This window comes from Eucyclogobius newberryi, unplaced genomic scaffold, assembly GCF_026437365.1.
Source record: "Eucyclogobius newberryi isolate DKJ021-1_F unplaced genomic scaffold, fEucNew1.0.hap1 SCAF_1, whole genome shotgun sequence".
In the NCBI taxonomy this organism is placed as follows: domain Eukaryota; kingdom Metazoa; phylum Chordata; class Actinopteri; order Gobiiformes; family Gobiidae; genus Eucyclogobius; species Eucyclogobius newberryi.
This window is the reverse complement of record NW_027315723.1, coordinates 8,315,474-8,325,473: the sequence shown is the minus strand read 5'-3', so window position 1 is coordinate 8,325,473 and position 10,000 is coordinate 8,315,474. Positions and strand designations below refer to the sequence as shown.

The 10,000-nt window shown below is 41.8% G+C and overlaps 1 protein-coding gene across 1 annotated transcript in view; it reads right to left on the bottom strand.

Annotated features, from left to right (window-relative positions):
- The window catches only part of LOC140371098 (reticulon-4-interacting protein 1 homolog, mitochondrial-like), a 16,380-nt gene extending 6,648 nt beyond the window's left edge, over window positions 1–9,732 (bottom strand). The window contains exons 1-7 of the mRNA XM_072458422.1: window positions 9,135–9,732; window positions 5,551–5,699; window positions 5,091–5,159; window positions 4,466–4,590; window positions 3,682–3,730; window positions 3,462–3,598; window positions 1,464–1,647 (exon numbers count right to left, since the gene is read on the bottom strand). Of these exons, the coding sequence (XP_072314523.1) occupies window positions 1,464–1,647; window positions 3,462–3,598; window positions 3,682–3,730; window positions 4,466–4,590; window positions 5,091–5,159; window positions 5,551–5,699; window positions 9,135–9,396 (975 nt within the window). The 5' untranslated portion in view covers window positions 9,397–9,732. The remainder of the gene's footprint in view (window positions 1–1,463; window positions 1,648–3,461; window positions 3,599–3,681; window positions 3,731–4,465; window positions 4,591–5,090; window positions 5,160–5,550; window positions 5,700–9,134) is intronic.
- Between the last annotated feature and the right edge of the window lie 268 nt (window positions 9,733–10,000).

Here is a 10,000-nt window from a genome sequence, read left to right as displayed (position 1 = left end):
TATGGCCGACATTTGGTTGGGCGGATCGGGCTGCCATCAAATATTTTTTACTTTCCTTGTCACGATCTACCCCTGTGCGAAATTTTGGCAGCCGTGCTTCTCTCGCCAGCTTGTGGTGCTCGGGCTTATAATAAGTTATTCAACCTGAAACAGTAAATCTTTCTTACAGTTGCATTCAAGCATTAAGGACAGACCGACGTATCCGTTGGACAGTATATATCAGCCAATATTTGCACTTTTTAGCGTATCAGCGATCAGGCCAGACACCTGAAAAAATAATCTGCATAAAGCTTTATTTGAACACTTCAGTTGGAAGAGAGACCTGCTCGGGCCAGCGGATGAATTTGCATCAAAACTAAAAGAAAATATTAAAAATGTGCTCAAAAATATGGGCAGAGTTTATCGGTTTCTCTGGACTGTAAACGATCGTCCGTGAAGAACCCACACTGGTCAATCACCATCAAGCGTAGCCCCATATTCTGCGATGACACTTTGGCGCCTTACATCCAGATTTATGGCTCCCTCGAGGTTTTTATTGACGCGTCAGCAAACCCAAATATGTGCACGGCCTGTCATTACACGATTTCACGCGGCTCCTTTCGAAAGCCGTGACTTTCAGCTGTGAAACGGACTGGAAACCGACTCCAGTGACAAACACGCCCTTCACTCAGCTGCTTTGTGTCACTGAGGATTAGGTCTCATCGGTGGATCTGTGGACACACCCTCCGCCCTGACGCAACACCCTGAAAGGCTGCACTGGAAGACGCCCATAAATGTCATGATTTACAGTTTTATTAAAGGCTGCAGCTCTGGGATACTTGTGTTTGGGATTTTCACACCATACTGTAATTATCTAGGGAGGTTAAGATATTTGTTACAAGGATGGACGCTGTACAAGATGTTCTGACTGGAGCGGTTTGTTTTTTAGTCCAAATTATGGAGGTTTTAACCAATTTATTATGTACATCTAAAACTGCTCGGACATCAATGGATCAGAAAAATGTGCAGTGCAAGTTTCAATCTAGTATAAAAACATAAGATATAATATCGCGGTCAATTACATTTTTTTGTGTGTGTGCTATATTTCCAGTGGATTTCCATAATATTATCAAGATATTAATCCATCCATGCATCCATTTTCTACCGCTTGTTCCCTTTCGAGGTCGTGGGTGACTGGAGCCTATCCCAGTGACTTTGGGCCTTAGGCGGGGTACACCCTGGACAGTGGCCAACTCGTCGCAGGGCCAAAGATATTAATGTGTGACGTTAACCGAGAAGTTTCCGTCACAGATGAATTTTCTTCAGCTGCGGTCGTAGAAAACTTAGAAGTAACCTTTAGCTTTACATAGAAAAATCAACACTAGTCAAAACTTCAAAATGGCTCTGAATTTCAGGTTTTCCCTCCGCCTCCTGGACTGAACTGAAACGGGACTCCACACAGAGTTAGCCGCCCGGTTGGTCACCTGCAGGGCCTTGTTGTTGAGGGTGCACCCGGCCTGGAGGGCTCCGGACAGCAGCCCCATGTGGTCAGTGCTGGACAGGAGCGGCGTGACCAGGGTGACGTACTTGGACCCGGACCAGGACTTGAGCAAAGCCAGCGCCCACTGCTCCGTCTCTCCGCCCACGTTGTCCAGGATCACGTCAAACCTGTGCAGTTACACGTGTTTGGAAACGGGCTTCTCAGAAAACAAATACAAGTGAACTTAAACAAAGCAGAATTATCGCTGTATTTATCATAGGATTAACATGTTAGCGACATAGGAATCTTCTAAAATGGAAAACGTGCAACAAGAAACTGTCTTGAGATCAATAGTGACCAATTATTACACTTTTAAGACCATGTGTTTTGGTTTAGTTTGGTTAGTATTCTTGATAATATTATAATAGGATTTTAAATGTTGAATCTTATGTGTTATTCAGGCTTTATAAGGAGTGTTTAGTTGTATCTTATGTGTTATTCAGACTTTATAAGGAGCATTTAGTTGTATCTTATGTGTTATTCAGGCTTTATAAGGAGCGTTTAGTTGTATCTTATGTGTTATTCAGGCTTTATAAGGAGCGTTTAGTTGTATCTTATGTGTTATTCAGGCTTTATAAGGAGCGTTTAGTTGTATCTTATGTTATTCAGACTTTATAAGGAGTGTTTAGTTGTATCTTATGTGTTATTCAGGCTTTATAAGGAGCGTTTAGTCAGGGTATTTCACATCGTAAACATTTTGAACTTTAAATTGAGCACTGAGCGGATATGATGTGTATGGACATGGAAAAGGAACATGGAAAAGGACTTCCCGAGTTACCACCTGATGACATCATGCAAAGGGATGAAGCGTGTTGGGCTCAGTGGAGAGGGAGACGCTCTTCAGGAAAGACGCAGCGGAAAAAATGAATGAAATGGAGCAAGACAACTGTAATATTTCATAATAACTACACTTTTACTAGCTTTACTAAAACATGAACAAAGACACAAGTCATAATGAACAAATAGTTACAGAATGATTCAGGCTGAGAGACAACTTCATTATAACCCTAACCCCTTAATGAAGTTGTTACTAAGACTGAATCATTCTTATTAAACTATTTGTTCATTATGGATCAAGTCTCTCATGCTTCATAATTAGGGCTGTTAAGGTGTAGTTATTATATAGTGGTACTGACAACTCCAGGTATGTTTTGGCGAAGGACATTAATAGCCATTTTCTTTTTATTCTATTCTATTCTTCTTGTTTGCAACGGCCCGACCTCGAGAGGCTCTTCGTTACAGCTGTAATTATCGATCTTAAAGCTAGTCACACGCGTTTTGGCTTCATGTTGACTTTGAGTGGGACGACAAAAAGGCACAGGTATTTTGTCTGTATTGGTGGCACAGGTGGGTGGGTTATAGTAGCACACGCCGGTGCAGCTTTTAAATCAGTCCAGCAATTTACTTTTACTGATAAATTGAATAACCAGCAATAAAATACACAAAATGAAATGGCGGTTGTCGGTTTGAAAGCAGCTGGTCACTGTGAAATTTCCTTTGAGATTAATAAAGTTTGTGTCTATGTAAAATTTGCTTGTCCGTCCTAATGAGCCGGAAACAAACTCACGATGGAGTCTTTGTGAATGTGGATCGACCTCAGCGCACCGGCGGATCTAGTTCCTTTTGAAAAAGTAGCGGTCAAAAACACTTCCCTCACTTTTGTAACACACATCTAACATTTAAATTCTTCATATTCACTATTAATTCCCGAGTTACTGATATCTTGCAAAAAGCGCACCAGGTCTACAGCGGGATTGATAAAATACAGAATAATTAGATGCAGACAGCACACAATGGTCTAATTTTGACCCAAAAAGCTAAACAAAACTAAAAAATGGTTTACAGAACGTTTAATTTCTGTGAGTGACACCAATTTGACCAGTTAAACAGGCACTTATTTACTCTCCTTTCCCTCTGCTTGAGTCCACAGCTTCTCACAAACCTGTCCATAGCTTCCAGCCTCTGAGCCGCGTCTCCCGCCGTGTAGTCCACCACCTCGTCTGCTCCCAGCCCTCGCAGCAGCCCCTCGGCGTTTTGAGAGCAGGTTACGGTCACGTGTGCCCCCCAGGCTTTCAATAACTGCAAAAAGATCAATATCAGACGCAGCGCGGCGTCCCGACCTGAAAGCTTTGAGGTGAAAGGAGTGAATAGTCTGCACTTACCTGTACAGAGAATGTGCCCACTCCTCCAGATGCCCCGGTGATCAGAACTCTGGTACGAAACACAAAGTACAGTGTTATTGAATTACTGGAGCCCTGCGATTCGGACTGGACGATTTAAGAAGGGCCAGAGAAGGGCAACAGGCTTAAATGTGCCACTACAATGACAATAATCAGATCATATTTGTGTGCTAAAATCTAAATGTGACTGTAAATGTCTTGGTTGAAGTTCAATATCACGCTAAAGTAAATGGAAGCGTTCTTTTGTGGATGTTTATAATTAGTACAACAACAAAAACTCCCACATGATTTTAAGTTGTGTATCTTAAAAAGAGTACTTAGTATTGACCCATAGCTAGACGATGTAGATCATCATTAAATTTATTTCATTGTAAACTGCAATAGTGATGTATAACGGCTTGATTGTAGAAACATGTTTATTGACTTCCTGTTTAAAACTGTAACCTGGCATTTCACCGTAGCAACCAGCAAATTTTCATTTACCAGTTTTATTGCGGAAAAAATGCTACTTAAGATGCTTTGACCCAATATGTGTGAACTGGGGTCTGAAAATGTCTAAATAAATCACAAGTAAATTCAGGACCACCACCTTTGCACCTCATATTTACCTATTATTTTATTATTATTTACCTATTAAATTTTTTTTGTAATAATTTTTTTATTGAAATAAAACACAGACCAATCAAAAATGTGTGTAAATAAAGATACAGTACAGTAATATGAAAAAAAAAAAAAACAACAGAAAAGTAAAGTAAAAAGAAAGTACCTCTTGTCGGGGGCCGTCTCTGCGCACAGACCTCCAGAGTTGACCAGGGCGGACAGAGCTGTGCTGGCCACATACGGGATGGACGCCGCCTCGGTGTGGCTCAGGGACTGGGGCTTGTGGGAAACCTGTTCAAACACACTCCAACTCTTAAATGTGAAGAGACCAATAGTCCAAAGTCCAATAACTCACTCAAGTCAGAGTGCAGTTAGAAAATACTACTACTCATGTATAAGTGTGACCCCCCAACAAATATAAATCATATAAAAGCGATATTTCAAATGATTTTCAAACTAAAAGAAAAAACTATGACGTGCCATCTTTAATATTATGCCAATATGTGGACAATGCCTGAGGTCTGCAATTAAAATGTTGAACCCAATTACTGTGGTCAGCGATGGAAGGATAATCTGTGAGGAGCTGCATAAAGCAACAGAAAACAACATAGATCATTGTCGGTGTGTGGAATTGCTGCCGTTGTCGATTCTGTTTCAAACGCATCCTAATTAAAGCCCAGACTGTAGTTACATAAGAGCCCCAGTGGCTAATATGCTGTTTACTGTTCGGATGAGAGTGTTTACAGCTCCGGTGCTAATACAGCGAGAAGGACGGGCAGAAATAAGCTCACCTCGTACTCAGACAGTGTGACGAACTCTGCCAGACTCCCCTGCTTCCACGGAGGAACGGTCGCCCACACCTGCAACACATGTTAAAGTAAAGGTCTCCACTATTGAGGACCTTTTCATGGTGACGGGCCAATGTTTGTCCTCGTCACAAGATAAGAGCTCTAGGTTTTCACACAGGTTTTCTCCAGTGGGTCACGTTACACAGTCCTAACAAGGGGATGATGGCGATACATCTGCAATATTGTGATCTGTGATATGAATATAATAGCATATAAAACACTGTTGGAGTAAACATATTCTTTCTTACACAGATTTAAGCTTATGCTACAGAATATAAAAGCAGACCAACATTTGTCTATCAAGCAGCTGTCCAAAAATATATCAAAAACGTGCTTCTGAGAGCAAGCAGCAGCTGATCGTCTGAAGTTACAGCTAAATGGTCATGTCTATGTGACTCTGTACCTCATCTCCAGGAAAAAAGTGTGTGACTTCAGCTCCACAGTCCGCCACTACACCGGACACATCGCGGCCCAGGACCACGGGGAACTCACTGCTGCCCCCCAGAGACAAAGGGTTTCCCCTCAGCTTCAGCAATTTGGCCCCATAACCTCCTATGTACAAGATAAAGAAAACAAATCAGCCTGTGATAAGAGTGTTTAAGAAGAAGGATTAGTCAATTGGTTGATTATGAGGATGATTATGTATCAGAAAAAATAGTATTATTACTACAAAAAACTGTGTTTGAACAAATGCACTCTTTAAATGAATTTGGTGGTTAAGAGTTGATCAATGATAGTCTGATGAAACATTTATTCAAGTTGTTGAATGTGAATTCCTACAATCAACACTAGAGATGCACCGATCAATCGGCCGCCGATTTAAAAAGCCGGTTTTATGCTGAATCGGCCAGAATCGGTGACCGGCCGGTCCATGTCGTAATTGCCGGTTTTCGGCCGATCCAAACTGACCCGCAAGCGCGCATGCGCGGTGCGTAGCAGCTCAGCTCGCCCAGAGCAAAACAGCTAAAAACTACAAGACTCTTTCAGAGCGCAGCGGCCAAAGTGTCCAGTTTACATTCAAGTCTATGTAAACGTGTGTCGAGCACCTCCTGGGTTTCCCGCGGCGCGAGTCCTGCTTTTTCGCCGCGGCGCGTTTTGCCGTTTTCCGCTCTAGACACTTTGACAGGCAGAAGCTTCAAAGCGTTAAAAATGTTCGTCGCAGAAAAGTTCAGATTTGTTCAACTTTGGTGGAACACAAGAAGGAGCGAGCCTGGAGGAGGATCAGAGGAGACTGGACTGTGGGGTAAGTTATTATAACTTTGAGACGATTAAAATCTACGTGTTGATAGTTGATGCGGTCAAAATAATTTGCGCTGGTTTGTGTTTGACGAGTTCATGTGTTTATTCAGAGTTATCTGCAGAAGAGTAGGGACACATTATATGAAGGGGCCAGAAGAAGAAACAGCAGCAAGGCTGTCAGAAGAGTTGTTATTCTGCTCAACTAGCAGAGAGCTAGGCTACGAGCTAATGCTAACAAGAGATCTCATCCTCCTGAAATGAGACTTTAAAAATACTTTGATGCATTTGAGACATACATGACGTAGGTACAAAACTTAAATTACTGACTCGAACAGTGAAATGAGTGACTATAATCTAATGTCAGGACTATTTAATTGTCCCACCGCCTCAAAGAAATGTTCACACAATCGGCTGTGCTCTAGAATCTATAGTGCACAGCTGATTGTGCTTCTAGTGAGTGTGTGAAGTTATCAAAGAGCTGATGAAACTGGAAAATGATATTGGCAACATATGTGCCTCATTAAATATGCTGTATTATAATAGTAAAAGTTTGAATAATATTGCAGTAAATGTACTGGGCTCAAATATAACTGCTGTATAATGTTCTTTAAGATCTGGATTTGCCTTCAGACCTCCCTGCTGCTCCTGCTCCTGTTGCTCCTGCTCCTTCAGGGGATGCTGGCCCTTCTGCTGCACCCACAGGTGTGTAAAAGTATTTGGTTGGACTATAATTTTTTTTTTGTAGAACCACGAGGAAGAGGACCTGGAGCCAGAGTCCTCCAGCTTTGAGAGGGAGGTGCTGGAGCCAGAGTCGTCCAGCTTTGAGAGGGAGGTGCTGGAGCCAGAGTCGTCCAGCTTTGAGAGGGAGGTGCTGGCAGTGCTCTGGGACTGACCCTCCTCATGTTCCACCTGCTTCCTCTCCTGCAGAGGGTTCCAGCTCATTCAAAAGAATGTGTAAAATTACAATTGTATACATTACTATATGAAAATAGTTCATTTGATTTCAATCTGGAACCATTGGAGCTGCATCTTCAGCAGGAGAAATGGACTCCTTTTTCCTCTGTGTCCCCCACTATTCTCCAGGCCATATTAGTTAGTATATAGCTCTGTATTTATATATTATTTTTATATATAGTTATTTATTTTTCCACAAAATAAATTACATTTTATATTATAAAACGTGTGTCCTGTATACATGCAACTTTTTCATATATATAATAATATAATAATATAATAGAAAATCGGTATCGGAAAAATCGGTTTTGGCAGGTCAGACCTCCTTAAAAACCGGAAATCGGTATCGGCCAAGAATTTTGGAATCGGTGCATCTCTAATCAACACAATATTCAGTAAAATGTACTGAGCACCAACAAGACGTGTTGTCTTTGGAGGAGACGCTTGTCATTGTGTGACGGTTTCACACAATTTGAGGCAGTTTGATATAGAGACGATTTCGAGTTTCAGTTTCCCATCATGTCCTCTCTTGGGGGCCAAAAGTGAACTGCAGCCTTAACACCTTCATTGTAGCCATTAAGTTGCCAATTACCATTTGAATTGTATTACAAATCATACAGCGGCATTGCACCTAACATTAAAGAATAAAGAATGACAGGGGAAAGACTGATGAATTTTGTTACAGTGTAAAAGGTTTCATTCTCATGGTCGGTGTGACATTTTGGGTCAGGTGACCCATTTTACTTAGCAATGCCAGTTGCTGTCCATTTTTATGAAGGGGCTCAGGATGACCGACCATGAGAATGTGTCTTATAAGGATGATTAGGGCCATATTTCCTAGTTATATCCATCTGAGCCACACTAAATATTAATATTCAGTGAATAATTACATTCTGTCTGAATTTACACACATCTCTTTTAAGACAGGTGGTTATACCACTCACAATTATTCCTGCATCTGCTGATACAACTCCATCTCTGTACACAATAAAAGCAGACAGCAAAACATCACAAAAGTCTCTTTCAAAACCATTGGACTCTGTCCTCTCTCTGTGAGCAGTAAATTGTGAGGAGAGGCAGCCAGACCCTCCAAAATCCATGTAGCTACAATAGATCTGGCTCTTGTCTGGATGACGGTTGATATGTCCAGGTTGTCAGAGAAGGGAAAGGACACCTTTGTCCCGAGAGATGTTACCCTCCTCAAACAAACTGCCTGACATGACACGGCCTGACTATTACTTCCTGACCCTGATCCATGATTGGACAACTCACTTGACAAAGAAATTCTTAATTTTTTCCCCCTTCTACTGCTTGATCCTGTTAGAGGTCACGTGTGTCTGGAGCCTATCTAGACTTTGAGCATAGGGGGTCCACTCTGGACAGGGGGCATCTCTTTGCATACAACACAGACAACCATTCACTTTCACATTCATTCACAAGGGACGATTTAGAGTGGCCATTTTTACCAAACACATGCATGAGTTTGGGTCGGAAAATGTGTTTCTTGCAATTAACTTGTACTTAACTTTTGGAAAAAAATGATGTACACTAGTGTAATGATCAATATGTTTTGCAAATCTGTTATACTTTTAAACATATTTTTCAACTTTTACAGACTGTCAGTTAGGTGTACAACAGGTATTATCCAACCAAAGTTAAGTCAATATTAGAAAATCATAAACGCCTGTCATACACTGCACAAAGGCGTATCATAAACAGTCTTCAGGGGAAAAATAAAGTCATTAGACAGATGGCAGCATCCACATACACTGGAGGCTGAGTTTCCACCCTCACCTCTCATGACCAGATCCAGCGGGTTGAGGCTTGTGGCGTAGATTTTGACCTGCACATCTGTGGGAGAGGAGACCGCGGGGGCCGGCATGTCCTCCGTGTACCTCAGCACTGCGTGTGTCCCGTACTGATCTATGACCCAGGCGGACATGGAGCCCTGCAGTCTCCGGGACGAGCTGCTGAGATGCCTCCTAAAGCACGCCTTGTCCCCAAATGTCCTGCACAGGCGCGGGGCTACAATGTGAAACAACCTTGCACAAGCCATTATCTCTAAAACAGCTATAAACTCGGCGTAGAAAAGTAAATCCCACCAAGGTCAGTGTTATTGCGACTCAACGTGACATAGTTAGTGGCGTGGGAGATAGCTTAGCGCCCTGCTATGCTAACATGTAGCAACAAATATTTTGAAGGTTGCTGGAAGAAATGTGCAAAATGGTGTCTGTAATGCAAGCCGGGGAACCGCGTCTATGTGTGCAATGAAAAATAAGAAAGGTAATAAATATCGAGAGCGAAATGGTCAATAATAAGAAAAAACCTTCTCTGTTATGTTGCTGAGAGCTACATAACAGGAAACAGCTGAGAGCGGAGCAGCCAATCAGAGCAAGGCATGGACACGAGAAGCGTCTTCTTTGAGGTGTAATTATGTGCGCTGCGTGAAACACTGCCACCTACTGGTTCAACTCTAATGCTACTCGTGCAGTACGTTGCTTTAAATAAAATGTATGGTGTTTATGTTGTTTATGGGTAAACAAATAATGAAATTTAATTGGCCGTAGATCAAGTTTATAATTTAAGACACTGCAAGTTAATAAGGGAAAAAAACTTAAATGTAGTGAAAGCTTCTTCTGTAGTGTACTTACACAAATATA